The sequence below is a fragment of the Mesoplodon bidens genome (genome assembly GCF_964165515.1).
Source record: "Mesoplodon bidens genome assembly, chromosome: 7".
NCBI lineage: Eukaryota > Metazoa > Chordata > Mammalia > Artiodactyla > Ziphiidae > Mesoplodon > Mesoplodon bidens.
The window spans coordinates 71,717,077-71,738,383 of NC_138164.1; the positions used below are offsets into that span (position 1 = coordinate 71,717,077).

The 21,307-nt window shown below is 37.8% G+C and overlaps 1 protein-coding gene across 5 annotated transcripts in view; it reads right to left on the minus strand.

The window, feature by feature from the left end:
- The window catches only part of LOC308620987 (synaptotagmin-like protein 2), a 99,863-nt gene that overhangs the window by 5,576 nt on the left and 72,980 nt on the right, over positions 1-21,307 (minus strand). The window contains exons 9-17 of one of the 5 annotated variants that reach the window (XM_081240987.1): positions 17,465-17,566; positions 15,451-15,504; positions 14,155-14,202; positions 10,625-10,719; positions 7,408-7,527; positions 5,923-6,092; positions 4,720-4,822; positions 2,540-2,710; positions 465-543 (exon numbers count right to left, since the gene is read on the minus strand). In XM_081240987.1, coding sequence (XP_081097113.1) covers positions 465-543; positions 2,540-2,710; positions 4,720-4,822; positions 5,923-6,092; positions 7,408-7,527; positions 10,625-10,719; positions 14,155-14,202; positions 15,451-15,504; positions 17,465-17,566 — 942 coding nt within the window. Of the gene's footprint in view, positions 1-464; positions 544-2,539; positions 2,711-4,719; positions 4,823-5,922; positions 6,093-7,407; positions 7,546-10,624; positions 10,720-14,154; positions 14,203-15,450; positions 15,505-17,464; positions 17,567-21,307 lie in introns of those variants that run through there. The other 4 variants (XM_081240983.1, XM_081240984.1, XM_081240986.1 and 1 more) reach the window with 4 other exon arrangements.

Sequence of the window (21,307 nt, forward strand, 5' to 3'; positions counted from 1 at the left end):
CTTTTGGGAGAGTGAGGTAGAAGTTAAAACAAGGGCTGTAAGCTGGACTGAAAAAAAAAAAAGAATTTTTCTCATAAAAAAAAGAAAATAGAATGGTGGTTACCAGGAAGGGGAACCTGGAGGGAAGGGGAAGAAGGGAATTGTGGTGTAATGGGTATAGAGTTTCAGATATACAAGATGAAAAAGTCCAGAGATCTGCTTCACAACATTGTACATATACTTAACACTACTAATGGTACACTTAAAAATGGTTAAGAAAAATTTTATGTTATGTGTTTTTACCACAATAAAAAAAAAATCTTGTAGTTTACAACTGTGGATTGACTCATTCGGTCTATACGATTACTAAACTGGTAAGTTTATTTAGGGCTTCACCTTTGAAAAAATCATAGAACTCAAAGAAATCCTTGAAGAGGGGAGACATAAGGTAAGGACATAAATCTGGACAGAAAATCACTACGTACCAGGCATTGGCTCTGGGACATACTGGAGAGCTAACTTCATTTCACCTCTGTTTTCTGCTTCAAAGGCAACTGGTGCTGTCTGGAAAATGAAAGAATGTCAGCAGGTACGAGACACAAACCATTTACCCTGTTTGTTGGTGCTGTTATGGGACAATATCTGCCTCATTTCTCGGATTAGGTATCACTCATGAGTGCCCTGGATTAAAATTTCCCTCCCCATCAGAGCTAGACTGTTGCTTTTATATCTGAGAAAGCTATATTGTATATCTTTGTGGGGTACACAGAAAACATCTCAAGGCCTTTAGTTCAGAGAAATCAGAATGGCTTTCTTGGAGACAGGAGAGGTGTTCTGGGATGCTTTGGTTTTTATAAAAATACATACATTTTGTCAGTCATTCAGCCAGCACATAAAACAACTTATTTGTATTCTCTTTCTTTGAAGGAGTAAGAAGAGTCGGGGCGGGGGACGGGGGCGGGGGGGGGAACAAATATTACATTTTCAAAGCTGCATTAACCTAATTATTTTAGACCAAATGAGGAGATGCCTGTAAGAATAACAAAGACTGAACAATAATTTTAAAACATATCTATTATAAGAGAGAGAGAGTTCTACTTTCAAATACTGGTCTTTTAGAGCCTTGTTTCCAAAACATGGCTACATGTCAGAAACATAAGGGAAGTTAGTTAAAAATGAGATGCTTTTGACAACTTCTGAGGAATTCTCATCTAGCAAGTCATGGGTAGACCTAGAAATAAGTGCTTCAGGTGATTCTGATGTGATATTTTGGAACCATTTCTTAAGTGGAACTGTTTTATTGTGTAGATACTTAATAATAGTTTGTATTAATTGTATGTATCACTTGCAGCTATGATGGACTAGCTGGGATCACACCAACCCTCACGATGAGGATAAAAAAAACTGGATTAAAAGAACCTATTTGAAGGTGATGAAGAATTATTACGATAGACAGGACTCAAATGGACAAGATGTTGGAGCCTGACATTCTCTGCTTTCCACTTTGAGGCATTAGCTGATTTTCAAGTAGTGCCAACTGAGAGCACAACAAGTCTAGCAGAAAGAGACTAAGAAGCTGAGCAGGGCTTCTCACAGTGCTGGGGAGGCAAAAACTGGCCAGCTAAGGAGAGATGGTCTCAGAAAATACTCTAGACCAGTAGTTCTCGAAGTATGGTCTCCAGGCCGGCAGCATCAGCAATGCCTGGGAATTTGTTAGAAATGCATATTCTTGGGCCAGATCTTACCAAAACAGAAATCCTCGGAACAGGGCCAGAAATCTATGTTTTAATAAGTCCTTCAGGTGAATTGGATACATGCTAAAATTTGAGTACTACCTAGGTTTTCAGTTGCAACCCAGTCTAGGAATATGGGCAAAGAAAAACTAGATCAGACCATGTGAAAGCTGAACCCCAGCTTCTAGTCAGTTCATTACCAGACTAAATTAAGGCGGTGTGTCCCTACTCTGTGTGTCAGATGCAAAAGTAAACCCTCTCAAATTATCCCTAGAATTTTTCATATGCAATGTCCAGCATGCAATAAAAAATGAACAGGCATAACAGAACAAAGGACCAAATGACCAAACTAAGATAAAAAATTAGATAAGAGAGATTCACAAATGTTTAAGATATTGGAGTTTTCAGATACACACTTTAAATAACTTTGATTAATAAATTCATAAAGATAATGTGAAGATGGAGAATTTTAGCAGAGAAATGGAATCTATAGAAAAGAATGAAATGAAAATGTAGATCTGAAAAGTATAATTGAGGACCTGTAGATGGGTGTAACAGCAGATTAGACACAGCAGATAAGAAAATTATTGAACTAAAAGATAGGTTAGCAAAAAATAGCCAGCCAAAAGAATAGAGAGGAGAAAAAAAATAGAATAGAAAATATAGAAAAGAGCATAAGAAACATATGGGACAGAGTGAAAAGACATAATGATCCCAAACTATGGGTAAGCATTCTGAATGAAAATGCAATTTTACAGCAGCTCTCTCCTGTATCCTAGGCCCCAAACCAACCAACCAACAAACCAAACAAAAAACTCTGCACTTACCTTCCGCTTTAGAGGGTACCACTTCAATTGTTTATTCTGTTTGTTGTCCCAGTCCCAAGTTTCCAAATCAAGTTCCACTTCCCCTAGAAAACTATTGCGCTTAAATGTATCTCGATGCCAAACAGACAGGTTCAGTTTCTGTGTCTTTAAGATTTGCCTGTCGATTTTATACTGCAGTTCAAAGAAGGAAATTAAAGTGGTAAATAATATTATTTTATGCCAAAGTTATGACTTAGAGATGAAGAAAAAAGTCATCTGTGTAGATCAGATTTTCTCATCTGTTAGGTTTCAAGTCTCAAGAATATTGCAAAGTCATCTTATTCTAAGTGTCTTGTTTCAAAGAGCTCAAATTCATCTTTCACAAAAGCTCATTTTTCTTTCCCCCTCTGGAAAAGCAAATGATGGCTCAAATATCATAGCCGGTAATTGCTCTCTAAAAACAAAAGCCAATTATTCAATTTTTACTGGATGTTTTTAGTTCTAACTAGATATAACATAAATCAAATTCAGTCTAAAAATACAAATGAAGTTTAATCCAATGGCCTATTTTCTACCTAAGGACAAAGTATTTTTTAATGGATTTTATTTTTTAGAGCAGTTCTAGATTCACACAAAATTGAAAGTACAGAAGAGTTCCCATATATCACCTGTCTCATATACATACAACCTCTCCCACCATTATCCTGCAAGGACAAGATATTTTTCAAGAAAAGATCAACCTGTTTTTTTTTTTTGGCATCCTAATAGTTTTAATCTAAAATGTAGTCAACCCTTGATTACATATAATCATGGAAGGGATAATAGTCTTTCTAATCTAAAAGTAATCTCTACTTGGCTTTATGATATACTACTTGACTGTCCATTTTGGTTGTAGCAGACTTGCCTTTCTCTGAGTTTACCATTTAAACTAGCTGGTTTTTCCTGAGTATAGGGTTGAAGTAGCTGACCTAGAAATAGCTAGGGTTCTGAGGTATATCATAGTCAAATCATAATTAAAAACTTGTTACAGAAAATTCACCCATGGATGACTGAGGGTTAATTTAATGCAGCTCCTTTTCGCAGAGGATAACCAAATACTTGGACAGAATTTTCAGAAAGAGGGAATGAATAATCCTTCTCATATTTGTAGTTTTAAATAATCTGTTACTCATGACTAAGGCAGCATAATAAAGTTTGAAGGAAAAAGGAATATGGGCATTTGAGCCAGGTATAGTCTTCATTCATCTATCCATCCATCTGTCCTTCCATCTATAAACATTTTTTAAGTACCTATACCAGACACTGCGCTAAGAGCCAGCATTTACTAAGTGTTTAATGCATACTAATTACTTCATACATATTGGTAGGTAGGTACTATTCTTATCTCCCTTTTGCAGATCTGAAGTGCAGATGGGTTAAATCATTTGCATAAGGGTAGGCAGTTTACAAGCAATACAGAGTTGGTCCCTGCCCTCATGGAACTTACAATTAAACCAGTAGTTAAAGTGCTGAATGTTAAAACAGCCTATTGTAAAACTAGGAGACTGAGGCAGCAGGGAAACTTAGGGGTTAAGGACAGCTTCTCATAGGAAGAGGCATTTCAGGCTGTGGGAAGTAGTTATGGACAGAATGTGGGGAAGAATATCCCAGTCTGAAGGAACAGAAAGTCCCAGCATTGTGAGAAAATGTAGTTCCTCCAAAGAACAGGAAGGAATCAGGGTGACCTGAAGAAAGACTATGAAAGTGGAATGAGGCTGGAGCTCAGGTTATCAAGGGAGTGGTGTGCATGTTAAGATGGGTGTACTTGACCCTAAGGATAATGGGAATCCTCAAATATTTTAAGCAAAGAAATAACATGATCAGAATTAGGCTTTTATAAGATTGTTTTGGCGGCAATGCTCAACTTTATCAGCTGTGTATCCTTGAGCAAGTTCCTTTATTTCTCTAAGCTTCATTTGCCTCATCTGTGAGATGCAGATAATACTATCCCCCTGGCAGGGTATGGAGGGCATGCATGAGATAATGCATACAACAGTCATGGTGTATCATCTCATACAAAGCAGATTCTCAGAAAATGGTTATTCATTTCCTTCTCTCTTGGTGACTGACTTCCTCTGTAGAGATACTACCCAAGATGACATGGCCTTTTAAATGCATAGGTCACTATTTAGGATTTTCCTAGATAGAGAGGTCATAGATACCCTCAGTATCTCATTATACACAGGATTCAACGTTTTCTTCACTACAAGCGTTTTCTTCTTGCCCATTTTGCCCTTGTCCGGTAACAGATAAGTCTTTACATATCTAAAAAGAGAATTGAACAGACAAGAAGGTCAGAGAACATAAAAGTGATGTGTCTACCTCCATTTTTAAAAATGCATTGGAAATTGATAGAAGTAATTATTTCATGACACTAGGAAAAGCACTATGTAATAAATGCTCTCACCAACACCTTTACACTTAAGCTTTTAAAGTGATTTCAGTGGAATTGATAATTTTATATTGTTTTGAAGATTTTTAAGGGATATTTCCTGAATTCCTTTCTTCCTTTGACCTTAACTAATGTGGGGCAGGGGGAAGACGACAGACTTCTAACGTGATGCTTAATTCTATTGGCTAGTTTCCTATTAAGAAAAGGCTTTGATGCTTGCAGAATTTAAAGTTTTTGTGACTGTCTTTTGAAAAAAATAATCTGGTACATACCTAATCAAGCCATATGAATGTTAAAAAATAAAAAGAAGAAACAGAGAAAAAACAAAAAGGCTATTAAGCCCAGTTCCTTTTAGGATTGGGCTTATGCTAGCAAAATAATTAAAAATCAGACTTCTGCATAGGGATAAGTAGGGAATACCATTCAACTTTGTAACTAAACTGAAATGCAGTTAAACCTGTGATTTCAAAGATGAATTGGTAATTCCCCCTAAAGTTCTATAGAATATAATTTAAATATGGAAACTACCTTATTCTAGAATCTTAACTATTTCTGCACCGCAGAGCATTATAAAGTATGTCCCACCTGTCCCTAATCTTAGAGAAAGTTTGAAAGTGTGTGGAGATTGGGGCTCAATCTATCATTCCTCATTTTGCTGCTGAATTTATGTAAACAGTCGCTTATCTTCTCTGTCCCTTGTTTCCTTATCTGTAAAAAGAAGGAATCAGGACAAAATGACCTCAAAGGTCCCTTCCAACTTGAAACGTTTTGTGCTTCTCTGATATTTTTATAATTTAGTAGGTTTGGCATATGAATCTATAAAGTAAACAGCATCTCCCCCCAACTTTTTTTCCCAAACGTTCCTTTTAACACAGTCACACACATACCCTCCCTTCAATTACTTTCTTTCCTTCCCAATTTCTACAAGATTAAGAGTAACTAAGAGAAAATAGTGACTCCAAAATGTACTTACGGGTCCGAACGCTGTTTTTTAATATCTGCTGCTGCTAAGTCTTTACACTGGGCCACAAAGACATGCAACTCCTTCAGTGAGTCCACATAGTCGATTGCAAACTGAATATTTCCCTTCACTTCCAGATTGCCAAAGTCTCCACTATAAACACTCATCACACTGCCGCTCACCTGAAAGCGTAGGAAACAAGCAGTGTTTGTCTCTATCTCATTCTTGAACCCAACATAAGGATCATGGATGTAATCTTTGCTTGCCATTATTTCTCTAGTTTGCACATAAAAGCAGTTAATTTAATATGGCATCAAAAAAGCGTACCAACACAGACAACCTGACATGATATGCATGACATGATGACTAGTGTTTAACAAAAATTGCCTCTAAGAGACATAGATGAAAAGTGAAATGCAAAGTTTTTTAGATGCTGACTCATTTCAAAGCAGGGTGATTTTATGGTAGGGGGCATTCAGAGTTCCATTTTTAGGCATGCTTAGAATTTAAAGTGTTAAAGAAGGAGGATGTGAGAAACCTCAGGCACACAAATCACAGTGACACATTGCTCTATCAAATTTCCAAGGCACTAAAAAGGAATTTTACTATGTTACCCATCCACTGAATCTAAGAAAATGCTTACTGAGCCATACACTTTTAGAGGTCAGGAAGGGCAGAAAATGGATGATTGATGAAGGAAGTTTAAAGCCTTCCCAAGGTCATACATTTGATTGTCATCAGCAGAAATTCAATTAAAATAGATTTTTTTACAAGGAGTTTGAAAAATGCAAGGCTAGTAAGAATTTAAGCACAGATTTATCATTTGTTTAGCATACCTGGTGAGATATGTGCATGTGTATATATATCAGAGATATTTGGATAAGTGTATGTGGACATATTTACATATATATTTCTACACACATCTTACATGCACACACAAAACTACCTCACTTTATGAAAGTTCTGTGTAAAGTCAAATTCTCTAAATCAGATCTGAGCAACTACACTTAGGGAGCTTTCCTTTGAAAACTCCATTCTGAATCCCTCTATGGGGCAAAGAATCGTCTCTCCTATTCTTTTATGTGAATCAGTACTTTCATTCATCAGAATAAAAGTCTTGCTAAAAGAGAGGTACAATTCTATACCTGCACACAGTATATAAAAGCATATGAGATATAAGCATACTTTGTGATAGTTATCCCATTTGTTGCACAGAAAAATTTAGTGGTACATCTTGTTGGTCATTTAGGTTTATTTTTTAAGTACTTACATCCAAAAAACCATATTTATTTATTTTGGATATGAACTCTCTTGTGACTAAAACAGAGAAAAAGGAAGATTTGGCTAGCCAGAAGCCAACTGTGGGTTAGAGAAAAAGCTCTCATGCCCCTGGAATCTGAGAAATACAACAAAAGGCCCTTTTACAGTAGCAGGAGCATGGTGGAGCAAGGTTCGCAGAAGCAGAGGGATATTAACATGAAGCCTTTGTTTACATACAGAAGACAAGGACGTCATGCCAGAGGAGCTGCTAAGATTGGTTAAAGAGCTCGGGCTCTTCTTGTGTCTGCTGAGCTGGTAACTGCCTTCTGATGTTGTATCTGTTTCTCTGTCATCACTCTACAAAACATTATATAATATATACAAAATTTAAATTCAGAATGAGTCAAGATCAAAATCTGTTTAGATAAAGATAATATCCTTGTATCCCACTGATCTATGACATTTTCCAAGGTCAAAGTGCTAACTGCCAAGGAATGGTATTCAAGATGGGGTGGGTGGTCTGCCTTGGACCTCATCTTAGGAGGAGAGCAGTGGTTAGGTACTGAAATAACAAAGCGATTTTTTTCACCTACAAGGTGGCCCCAAGGCGCATTCTCTTAATATTATATATTTATATTGCTTGGAAAACTTTATTGATACATATGAGAAATTAACTTTACCTAGACAATAAATGGTCTAACATTTACTATCAAATCATAAAATGTCATGCCTAATTCTTCTCGTTAACATAGGCTTAACTTCCCTAAAAATCAATAGTGTCTCATTTTACTTGAGACACTATTAAACTAGGGAAAACAAATGCTAATCTGATCTGTGTTTCAAGTTTTTTATACATATGTATATATGTGTGTATATATAATTTTAAACCACCTCTTAGATATTTCAACAGTGCTATTGTGCTTATCTTTTGTGTTACTATAGGGAAGTATACTGATTTGTACATTCTGCCCACATTAGATTTTAACAAATTAAAAAAAATAGCAACAAGATACTTATTTTAAATATGTCCCAGGAAATATTTACCTGGGTCAAGAAAGAAAAGTGACAATAATAAATTTTATTATATTTAGATCTATAGTTTATTAGATGGTAGCTTTAAGAATTTATGCTTCAGAATGAGTTCCTTTTGGGGTTACACAGTTTATGGAGCAGTTCAGTGGCTCCTGGGGTTAGGGAAACACCTTTATGGAGGAGTGATTAGTTCATGCCAACATATTCCAGGGCCCATGCAATTACATGTCAATATAACAGAAGCCAATCCTAACGCAGATTAAGAAAAGGGTTAAAAATTATGATTTATATGGATGAGAAAAGAATCCTTCCTCAAGGGTGAAAAAAATCCATACATTTTTCATGTTTCTATTCTCATACACCCTTCCCACATGCTTACAGACCATTTCCCCCTATCATAGCTGTAATACATTCTACCTGGTACATCAGATCATTAGTGATTATTGGAAGGATAGGACCTTGTCTTGATGACCTGGAACACTGATTTTCATAAAGTTGGTACTCAACAAATGTGACTGACACTAAGCCTCAAAGGGACAGTGGACAAAGAAGCAATGCCTGATTTCATCCCACTTCCTTTAACATTCAGTCCAACCCCAGGTACTTTGAAAGGTAAAATGATGCAGCTTAATTTGGCATCTCTGACGTACAAACTCAAACAATTTGGACTGTCTTTTGTGTGGAGCAGTGAGGCAGCAGGTTAAAACTGAAGGGAGGAGAAAAATAAAAAATCAGGCCAATCAGGTATCATTGGCCTCTCAAATTATTAGATGGTTCATTCATATGACCAACCAAGACCAAAGCATATCTACAAAGGTATAAAACCATAGGAACTACATGAGGTGCCTACGCTGGCTTCTAGCTAATGAGTTAGTTTCAAAGAATGAGTGATCCTTTCCAAAGGAACTGTAATGTGGGTTCTTAAGCATATGCAAGGGCTGAATACTTGCAGATACAGTTCATCTAAGGCTAAGAGTAGACAGAACGGTGCCCAGGCAGTGGGGGGAGGAGGGATGTTTTTTATATATTATCCAGAGCTTTCCTTACATTCCATCTACTAAGAGAACACTTAAGGATGAAGCTTTTATTTCGCCACTAAAAATCAGACCAGGGCTTCCCTGGTGGCGCAGTGGTTGAGAGTCCGCCTGCCGATGCAGGGGACACAGGTTCGTGCCTTGGTCCGGGAGGATCCCGCATGCCGCAGAGCGGCTGGGCCCGTGGGCCATGGCCGCTGAGCCTGCACGTCCAGAGCCTGTGCTCCGCAACGGGAGAGGCCACAACAGTGAGAGGGCTGCGTACCGCAAAAAAAAAAAAAAAAAAAAAAAAATCAAACCGAAACTGCAAACAGGAACAGTTAACATTAAAGTACTCTGTGACAGCACTGTGCCATGTGTTTTCCCTGCACTATCTCACTGACCCCTCACAATCTAATGAGGTAGGTACTAGGAAAGCACTCAGGGAAGCTAAGGAAATTGTCCATAATCACGTAGCAAATTAGTAGCATCGCCAGAACTGGGAGTGCCTAACCTCAAAGCTCAGGCTCCTAACTAGCTGGCTGCCAGAACATGGAATCTTAGTTAAGTCACAGGACCTGAGTTCAAATCCTAGATCTACTTTTTAGTAGCTGTTGGATTTGGGGAAAGTTACTTAACCTCTGTGAGGCTCTTTCTTCTTTTATAAAATGGAGAAATTTGTACCTACCACACTGTTTGTGAGAGTTAGACATCAGAGCGAATATCAAGTGCCTGGTACTTACTAGGTACCAAATGAATAATAGGTAATAGTCATGTTCTTACTTGAGACAGTAGGTATAGTATTAATAGCATGGGGGTTGGAACTGGGCTCCAGTGCTGGTTTAACCCCTTTCTAGCTGAGTGAGGTTACCTTACCTCTCCTACTCTCAGTTTCCTCATCTGTAATATCTGGGGATAACTATGGTGCCCACCTCCCAGGGTTAATGGAAGATTAAATGAGATAATGTACGTAAAGTGCTTACCCCCAGTTGATATCCTTTAAGTTTTCTATGTCATTGTTACTTTACTATTTTAACATATGCTTTCAAGCTAGTCATGCTACCTAGACTTAGCTTTCACAAATCAACTGTACTCTAAACTACAGAGGAGCTCATGCCAACATTTTTCTGCTGGATTTCTTATTTTGTACCCACTTTGAAACAAAAGTCACATTCCCAAATCTATGCACTTTGACTTCACCACCAATAAGAGTTACTGTATGAGTCAAATGAGATGTGCCTTGCCTTGTTCCAGGACTAACAACACTACCTCTATTGACATGAGAGGCGAAGGTCAGTCCTGCTGACCTCTTCGGTCTCTGCTATGGCTGAATACAGACACACCAATCTTGGCATAGCAAATTCACCTATTTGGTTCCATTTTTCGGAAGGTACAAAAGACAAACTTGCCTCATCTTGGAGAAATGCTGGAACAGACTTGCTCATCCTTTTGAGTTTGTCAGGGTGGGAAAACTGATTATCAGGTTTTGAAGGCACTGTGGAAACTAAACAGTAGCATTTCCATTCAAAATTATCCTCACAGTTGTCAGACAAACATAAGGCATAAGTTGAAAACACACTTTTCTTTCATCTATGAACAGAGACGTTTTTGTAAATTGGTTAAAGGCATAGTAGTTCACATGCACAGGACCATAAGGTAAGCAACATGCAATTATAGAGAGAGAACTAGCAAGGAGTTGAACCAAATAGAAAACAAAAATTTAAAAACCACTAGGTTTACTGGACTGCAGGACTGGATTTGAATTATACTGAAACCTACTACCAATGTGAATTGGTTTTAACTTCTATTTTTTCACATTAGAGCTTTGAACCACAAGATCTGTACTTTATTGGTTCATCTCCTTGAGATATATTACATTTTTAACATGCTGCAGGCTGAAAAACTATTTCATCAGATAGCAAGGATCTTTGTACACAACTCAGTCATAAACTCAGGCTATTGAGTGTCTAAAAGGAAGTTGGTTTCTTTAGTGATTGTTGGGATTACCTGTAAGAGTGTTTCGCCCTCAGAAAGTCGTGAAAGACTACAATTTCAAAACTAATTATTTTTTGAAAATAGAAATTATTTAGATACCTGTCAATTCAGAGAGTTTTCAATAGAGATATCCCAAGGCAAGTTTGAATGATTCAATTTAAGATACTCTAAGAATTTACTATGAAAATGTAGCATATGATTTCTTTCTGATACAGTAAGTATATGTGTGGAAGTCACAATAAGATGATGAATTCGCTTCCTCATTTGTGTAACTCTAGTTAGAAAACTTTCTTCTTCTTTGACTAAGAATGACAATGTCTAAGCTTTTCTTATGGTGAATCAGAGCTTCTATATTGAATGGCTTAATATTTTTCAAGGCACTTAGGACAGTGTCTGGCACATATTAGGCCTTATGTAAATATTTGCTAAACAAATAAACATTATCTGATAGGAAATCTTTAAATTATCTTTTCAGTGTGATATAAATATACTGACTTGACTTTCTCATTGAAAGAGATACTAGGAAAACAGATAAATAAAAATAAAATTGTATTTCTACATGTAACTCAAAAGGCTCAAATTTAGTCCTGAGCATTAGCTAAATTCATCTTTAGTTAAAAGAAATCTAATGAAGGAAGACAGAAACTTGAACTACACACATTAAATATTTGCTTATTCACATAATAGTTCTCACCTAGCTTTAGGCTCACAAATGCATCAAAATACATTTATGGTGTCTCACAAGATGATACCTACTTTAATTACTTCCCATTAAACAATAACACATGTGTGTGTGTATTCAGGTGACTTATACTGAAGCAGTGAAAAAGTAGATCCCACAAGGGCACAATGTAGCCCAATGAGTATGCAAAACTTTTTTATCATAACACTACTCCCTATTATTTTCAAAAGTATATATCTGTTACTCAAATGTAGTCAGTTTTACATTTATTGGGCTTTAGTTATTTGTGTTTTGATCATGCATTTCATTTTGTCTTGTGGTAAGAATACACTCTTTACTAGAGAAAATGAACAACCCCAGCCCAGACATTAAGAGTCATCTTGGAAAATATCACAAAAAAGAGAAATTAATTTACCCAGAATTTAGCACATGATTAGCCTATTTCCCTTGACCAATAACTAAGCTAATTAGGAGGTCACATATGAAGACACAGACATATAGGCATACATTGTCTATGCCTATGTTTTGTTTCCACTTCTCAAGTTAAATGTTGAACAAAACACAGAAAGATAAACTAGGATGCCCAAACTTAAGTATCCAGTTGCCAGTTCAAAAGCAACTGGAAAAGCCTCTTTACCCAACACCCCTGAGGGACAGAAATCTTGTTTCCTCTGCAGCAGCCGGACAGAGAACACACACCAAGGGCTGAAGCCTGGATTGCCTTCTTTCCTAGGTGGTTCTTAAGAATTTGTCAGGTCATGTGCCAAAGCTCAGCTCCTTCATCTCTGGCAGGAGAACCTCATGAGCAAAGTTTCAGATTTCAGATGAGATGTCACAGCTTTCAAGCAGTAGCACTTCTCTACCTAATGGCTCCTTCCTTTGGCTGCTCTTCTCTTTAAGAACCATCAGCACATCCAAAGACTGTTGGGAAACTGTTATTAAAAATTATGTGGACTCTTGAGGGCAGGTGTGTATATCATTATCTTCAACCCTCCAGTGCCTAGGATTATGAAACCACCTCAAACAGGGACGTCAAGAAGACACACATGCATATCTTCATGCTTTGCTAGCCTCCACACCTTTTTAATGCACTATTTGTACTCAAGACAATAGTCACAGTTAAGAACAGCAGTCTTAAGATTGAACAGAAAATGGTGAATAATCATTATCTTTTCTTCATGGTGGATATTAATTAGTTGATGCATATTAGCTACCACAAGTGTACATACATTTCTTTTTTTAAATTGAAATATAGTTGACATACAATATTATGTTGTGTACTAATTAATAACTTGACATTTGCATATAAAATGATCACCATAAGTCTAGCAACCATCTGTCCCCATACAAAGTTATTACAATATTACTGGCCATATTCCTTATGCTGTATATTACATCCCCACAGCTTTTTTATTTTATAACTTAACCTTTTAAGGTTAAGTTATAAAATAAACTTAACCTTTTCCCAGCCACCATGCCCCCAGCAGCCATCCGTTTGTTCTCTATATCTCTGAGTCTGTGTTTTGTTTTGTTTTTCTAGATTCCACATATAAGTGAGATCATATGGTATTTGTCTTTCTCTGACTTATTTCACTTAGCAAAATACCCTCTAGATCCATCCATGTTGTCACATACATTTACGACTTGAGATTCAGATGTTCATTTGCTTTATATATTGAATTATACTAGAGTTTAGTTTTGAACCTCAGAGCTTAAACCCTGCGCATTATAAAATTTGCTCCTATAGATAATGTAGAGAGGCATATATGACCATACTACATACTAATTGTCAAAGTACAGTTCTTTCTTAGGTCCAGATACATTATAAATTGTTTCATGTCTATAGCCTTGCGTAAAGGCCATAAGAGATCCAATACTCCAGACCATACTGCAACATAAAAGCCAAGTGATATTAGAAGGGGCCAACTTCATTTTAAGTAAAGACTCAAAGAGCAGAGAGACTGGCAAAAGTATAACAGTACTGAGCAATAACATGTGTATATATAATACATATACATATGTATACATAAAAATTCTAAATATATATAACTATCCCTCAGTGGAATCATGAATTAATCTTTCAACACAGATAGTAGTAAAATATTTTTAATAAAACCCTTGTCAGAATGAAATAGTTTTGTAAGCTGCAAGAGTTTAGTATAATAATAAATGCTACATTAATGGGGTTAGTTATTTCAGCACATTTAACACCATGTAGAGCGGCAACATTCAGTCATTTGTGAGAAAGATCCTGCTACTCACTTCCTGGAATGCATTCATTTGTATCTGGTTCCTGATCTGCTTTTTGATCTACTCAGAAGAGCAACATTGAGAATAAATACCATTTTAACAGAAAGATGAAAGAGACACGAAAATAAAGCTCAAATGTCAGTTTCACAACTAAGACTGCAGAATACACGTGACAGTTTTTCAGCTTGCTTTCCTCCATTCCCCAGTGCAATTCTTCATTAGCCTCTTTGAGGTCTCCTGTTCAACTAAATATCCAACATCCAGCACAGGAGATGTGCAGTGTCTTTCCTCTCACTCAATAAGCCACAGCATGGAAAATGGAACGAGCACTGTACTAGGAGTAGTGAAGCTGAGATGCCCGTCCCCACCCTCCCACTGACTGACTAGCTACAAGAGCTTAGATAGATCACCTAATTTCTCTGAGCTTTTCTCATCTGTAAAATGAAGATAAAAATCACTGCCCCACCTACTTCAGTGAGGTGGTTGTAAACATAAAATGAGAAAGACAAAACTATTACATAAAAGTAAGGAATGACCTTTGAAGAGCTCTGTTGCTGCATTTTACATGAGAAAGCTCAGTTGATATACATTTTTATCATTATAGTGCAGGCAACTTAGAAAACAAAATTCTAGCATACAAGTCTAAATTATATTTATGTTTGCATAAATGCTGAACCATAAAAATCAGACTCATTTCCATCCCTCCCACCACTATTACCCTATTCATTTTATAACTGAACCAAGTAATACCTGATCCATTGACAAGCTGCAAGACCTTCTGGCTCCTTAAAATTCAGAATCAGTTAATTTCACCCCTGGTCTATACTTAGTTATTTACTTGAGCAGAGGCAGGATCCCCACTCTTGTTCTGGGACCCTTTCCTTTGACCTTAAGTCTTTACCAGTTATACCTAGAGAGATCTAAATGCTGAGACTTGAGAATCAAATATAGCAATAACTTAACCCAGAAACCCTCTCCACTCTCCCTGCCTTCACAAGGAGTTTTGCAAGTCAGAGTAGCAAAAATCTGCTCATACCCATAGAAATACAATTTCCTATTTTTAGAAACCCTCGCTTCCCAAGGGTCTCTGATGAGATCCTCACAACAGTATCATCAGCAGAAACCTTAAGAATACAAGCAGTATTAAATGCACCAAGTCAGAACCATTTTATAATAACTTAGGCACAATTCATCACATAGCGGCAAATGACGTTCTTCTATTTCTCTAACAGCTGCATCCCAGTGACTGCCCGAACCATCCCAGAACCTAATACACAGACAGACATGCAAATACATAAAGATATTTACCATCTTCAGCACTACGCACTAATTCTTCTGGCAGATTATCTACTTTTGCTTGATCTGTGCAGGAGAAATTAACAAATGGTTAAAACGACTGACCCTTGGCGAGAAAGAACAGTGAGATTGTCCCTGGAAGCCCCCGGAGTTGGAAGCAATGAGTCAAGATGCGGTGAGGGGTGCAACCAAGATGTCTTCCCCAAAATACTTTCTCTTTAGATTAGCTAGTTGAGCCAGTGCCATAGCGGGAGCTCCCATTTCAGCCCCGATGCAGCTTACATCAGCACACTGCTGCACACGGACTCCCAAGGGTTAGAGGGTTAGCTCAGAGCAAGCAATCGGCTGGCAGCAGGAGAAAGCACAGGGCTGCAACAGCCTCTTTATTCTTCTGGAAATGGTAAGATGCTAGCCATGACTAACACCTTCTCAAACCCACGGTCATTAACGAATATTTCTGTGCGTGCATCATCATTTGTGTATGCCTCTGGGAGCCTTGCTTGGGAAGTCAACTGAAGAGATGTAACTGGGGACCAGCTGCTAAGTGGAATCTTGGCAGGCTCGTGTGAGAGTGGGTATCGGTATTTGGAAAGGAGCATGCAGGAATACCCGTCAGCTGATGGTGTTTTTTATTTTAACTCTACACATTCCTGAGTACTTTAAAGCTGCACCATGGAAATAGCCACATGCTTCTCAGGCAAGAGGTTTGCCAAATTGGACAATTGTTGCTGAGTTTTGGGTTTTTTTTTTTCCCTCAGGGCCCATCACTAACATCAGGAAGAACAATCAGGGCTGTCCGACAAAGGACTGGACTCGCCTTCTCTGGAAGCATTCAGGCGGATGTGGGGGGTTGGCCACCTGTTAGGGGACTTTAGAGGGAATTCCTGCACTGGGGGGAGTTTGGAATGGGTGACCTTCAAGGTCCCTTCCAACCCTGAGATTCCAAGATCTTTGGTAGGGTGAGGACTGCATTCCAAACTGGGACTATCGCCCCCAGAGCCCTGAAAATCTCTGAATTTTAAGAATTGTTTAGTGGCATAGCTTTTTCTTTTTTAAAATCTGAGTTTTCAGTCTCAGTTGCAGATGCATAAAAATATCCTAAACATGACAATGGTCAATTTTAATCATATGAGTTTGGCAGTGGTTAACTGGCACTCAATAAGTTTTCGCATGACCATCTGTAATCCCAGGGGTGCATTTTAGCTTAAAAATATTAAGAACAAAACCCCAAGAAGTCACAATCTCTAAGTCCCTATATACATTATGCTGTATGTTAGTACTCTAGAAATCCTTCACCAGTTAAAGCAGCAGCCAGTGGGGAATAGTGTGCCTGAAGTGTTGCATGTCAGATAGCCTTTGGGCTTATAATTCCACTATCCAAAAGAAATGCATGGAAAGGGATAAAAGAGAAAGCAAAGTCCTTGAAGCCAGGGACTAATTCATCTCTATATCATGCAAAAATTCATCAGACATCCAACACTGTCATATGTAACACGGTCTCTTCATAAATGCTCTTGTTAATAGCCTGTTGATTTTGAGTCCCAGCTCTGCTGTATGAAAGGAAGCAAACTACTTTACCTCTGGGAACTTCACTTTCCTCATCTGTAAAATGGGAGTAACAATTTGTCCCTCACAGGGTTGCCTATGCCAGTTAAATGGGAAAATGCATATGAAACACTTAGCCAAGTCCTGGCACACAGTGTTCAATCAATGTTAGCTATTACCACTAGAACCACTAGCTACCACAGTCTTTTAAAACTCACTGTACTTGAATAAACCCTCAAACTGGGATTCTTCAAGGAAACCTAGTATTCTAGTAACCAAACCTCACGCATTATTTTAAAAGCAAAGTTCCAGCCACTTTAGGCTGAGCCTCTTCAGCTCACTTGGGAAAAGTTATTCTCATCTGTTAACCCCCCTTTAGGGTTTTCAGTGCACAACAGCATGCAGTGAGGCCACAGAAGAGCACATACGCATTTTTAAGCTGAGATGGGGGCATGAACAGTGAGGCAAACTTTATTCTCACTTGATGAATCTGATGCAATATCTTCTAGACTTTTGGAAGGCATTTTCCTAGCAGCACTCCTTTCCAAAGTTTTCAAAACAGGACTGGGTTCTTCTTCTGAACCTGTTGCAAGACAAAACCGATGAATACTGCACAAAAAAGAAAACAACCAAACTCTTAATAATCAATGGACACTGAAATGGTAGGTTGAAAGGAGGCATTATGCCATAAGCCTCTATACTTTTATTCACTCTATGAAGCACTCCAACAGAAGAAAATAAAATTTCTCCACTAAAGAATATTAGTATATTCTTTAAATAACATTCCTGGTCAAGAAATATTTGTAAGCATAAATGATACAGAAACAAGATTAACAAGATTCCCACATTAATAGAAATGTGCTCTCTTAGTCTTTTACACCTCTATTTTAGGCACATGATTTGTTCTGTGCCAGACTTTGAATCTTTCCCCTTCACTTCTAGCTTTTGAAGACAGCCACAAAATGGTTTTAGGAGCATTAAAATAATTAGCTGAAAACCATAGAAGGCAGGATTCAGATGTTTTAACATCTGTGTATAATTGGGTACAGAGATGGGTGAATTCTCCAGATACAAATGTAGGCTTTTTGGATTTCACGAACTGGTGAAAGTTCCAACAAAATGTTGGGTAATGACATGAGGTAGTCAACTTTTTATTTTACTACGGCATTTGCGTGGGGGGGGTCTCTATTATCTACTAATGCCTTTATTTTATAAAAGGAAAGGCATTTTAGGGCCACAAGGAAAAAAAAAAGGAAGAAAAAGGGCATAACCAGAGAATAAGAACAGTTCTTTAAATACATCTAATTTTATAAAAGTTTTTCTCTAGATAGTCCTTAATTGTTCCATTTTGACAGTGGAAACTCCATCATGGATAAGCCCTGGTCTGAGTACTCTCATTCATCACTGCTGTAGTCTCAGTGACTAGAAGAGTGGCTTGGCAACAGGCACTTTGAAAATGTTTGCTAAATCAATGAATGATTCCATTAATGAGTCGATGAACTTAGGAATTACTTCTCTAGACAATACTTTCCTGAAATGCATCCCAGTTCTGCCCAATGTTAATAGGCATTCTCCAGTAAATGGATGCTAAGATGAATTAGATTTGGGATGCTCTGTCTTCAAACTTAAAAGGTTTCTTACTGCAGACCTTCTCAGTGACTTTAATATGCTTTAGTGTACTAATCATGTGCATGATCTCCCAGCATTCCCTCCCCCCTTTTTAAAGGAACATGCTGACGTATTGGTTGGTTAAGAGCTCAGCCACAAGTCAAACATGTTAGGCTGCTCATCAAAATTATGGTGCCTTGTTGTCAGGTTCTTCCCTACTCTCACTCCACCCCCACTCACTTATTTAAAAAATAATAATTTAGGTTAGAAGATACAAAACTAGGTACTATTTTATACCTCCTACTTGGCTTATAATTTTAAAATATCTTCTCTGGGCTCTGTCTGTCTGGGTGGTTATTTATATTGACTATTTCTTTTTTAGATAGGCTTTTTTGCTGTTCAATCTGTTATGCTGGTATACTTTAACACAGCCATATACATTAAGCAGTAGTCTGTAAAGTAAGTGCAAATTTACAAGCCCTTCACCTCCTATAGGTCAGTTTGGCCTAGTAACTCATGGGGTAGCTTAGTAAAAGTCTACTTCAACAAGTTTAAGATGTTGCCTTACACTCTTGCATATGTCTGGTTTGAGAGACTGGTATTTTATTTTCCTTTTCTCACCAGTTACAAATGTTAAAGGGGCTTCAGCTTGATTAATTAGGATTAAAGGTGGATTCTTTGGTCAGTTTTCAATAAGAGGCCCTATAGCTACTTGCAAAGGAGCCCAAACCTCACAAATCAGCCACTCAGTAAAGCTCATTTGTTCTCATTGAGACTGAAGGGAGCCAGAAAATGACAAATTCTATTAATTTTCTACTAAGGAAGGTGATCAACATTAGTTGTTGTGCAATTTTGGTTAGAATGTTCCAGCCAGAGAGCATCCTTTATCATTTCATCACTCTAATCAGCTAACTTCTAATCCCTATTTGTTCCTGGGTTTCTCTCCCAAAATAGCCAGGTTGCTCAGAATAGCAAACTGAGATAAGCCCTATCTTTTATAGCCTGGCTGAAACCAGAAGCCCAAGTCCACTTAGGTGAATATGGTAATTGATTAAGATCTCCATTCACTTAGCTAAGGCTGGAGCCAAAGAAATGCAGCAGGCCAGGCAATGCCCTTATAGGTGGAATCAGGTGAGGTCATCAGACTGAGGCATACCCTAGAAGGGGAGGATCCTGCAGATAATTGCAAACAAGAGGGAGAGAGTGGCAACAGAAACACCACAGCCCAAGGTATCTGAGGGAAACTTCCAGCCTTGCACTTTGTTCCTGATACTTAGCCACTAATGTGGTAAACTACTGTTCTTAAAAGGGAAATGTGTGACCAATATGGGAGTTTCTTGCCACAAATCTTACTAGAGACTCCTGTATGGACTGCCAATTAGGAAATTCTAATTAGTTCCAAGAGGAAAGCACACTTGGATGTTTTAGAGGTACTCTCTAAAACCCAAAAGTTCTTTAAAAAATACTTTTGAAACCTAAAAATTCTATCATTGATCAGTGAGAATAAAGTCAGATTCTGAAACACTGCCTGATGGGTAAAGCTATCTCTATGTAACTCATTTGATTAAAGAATATAAAAGGAAATGTAGTTTTTTATTAAGAAAATCTAGGGAGAACTGAAGTACAAAGAAGAATTTAGTACCATTTGGGATTGTCAAATTAATCCCAATTCTAAAAACTACACCATTCTTTATGTCAGCATTACATAAATCAACTCATTAACCAATCAGTTAAAACTTCAAAATGCTCACTGGAGGTATTTCTATAGCTTTCTGCCTTAGAACTGATGTTTCCATCTGAAAAATCAGAGTCAGAGAAACCTTCTTTTTCTTCCTTTTTCTCTTGTCTCTTATATGGGGATGCCAGAATCAATTCAACTTTACTTATTTTTGTAGAGTTTTCTTTGTTTGTCAGGAGAGGAATGGGTTGCCTATTTCTGGGCACATTAATTGCTTCAGGAGCCTCTTTGAAACCAAGCTCCTGAAAAGCCCCTTCTCAAACTACTGCAACCTCACTTTTAGAATTCCTGTCCTCTGGGGGTTTTATAGCTTCAGTGGTCCCTATTTCATGGTCCACAGAAAGTTGTGAGGTTCCAGGGATCTCAACCCCACTTTCAAAACCACAGAGATCTATTGGTAAATCAGTCACAGCTTTGTCTCTTCCCAACACTTTATCACGTTGACTGACTTGAGATTTGAAAACACTACTCTTACGTTTCATTTCCGAGGCCTTTGAGGCTTTCCAGTAAAAAGAGGGCACTTTCCCCAAGAACCTGGCCTGCTTTGACTGTGAAGGCTCCTTCTCAGGAGTTTCTTCCTTCACCAACACTTGGAGCTGATAAGAAGGACCGTTAGATGATTCTTTAAGGAGTTTCTCAAAGCCAATCTCAAAAGCACTCCCAGTAATTGATGGAGCCTCAGACTTTTCTACTGTTTCTTTTATTTCCTTAGGATGGAATTCAGAAGCAGCTTGCCTGGGCACCTCAGTACTACCTATTTAACTTTGATGAATAAAGAGTCCCTGTATCACTGTCATATTTTGAGCAGGGGGTTTCAATTGTTTCCTTCAGTAGTTTTTCTAAGACAGCACTGAATTCAAGGAGCTCTGATTTAGGTTGAATAATTGTTTCCCTCACAAATTTCTGTCACTTCCTGAGATAACTCTTTGCCATACTGAGCAACAGTAGAAGCAGATGAGCTAAGGGTTTGTTCTGATG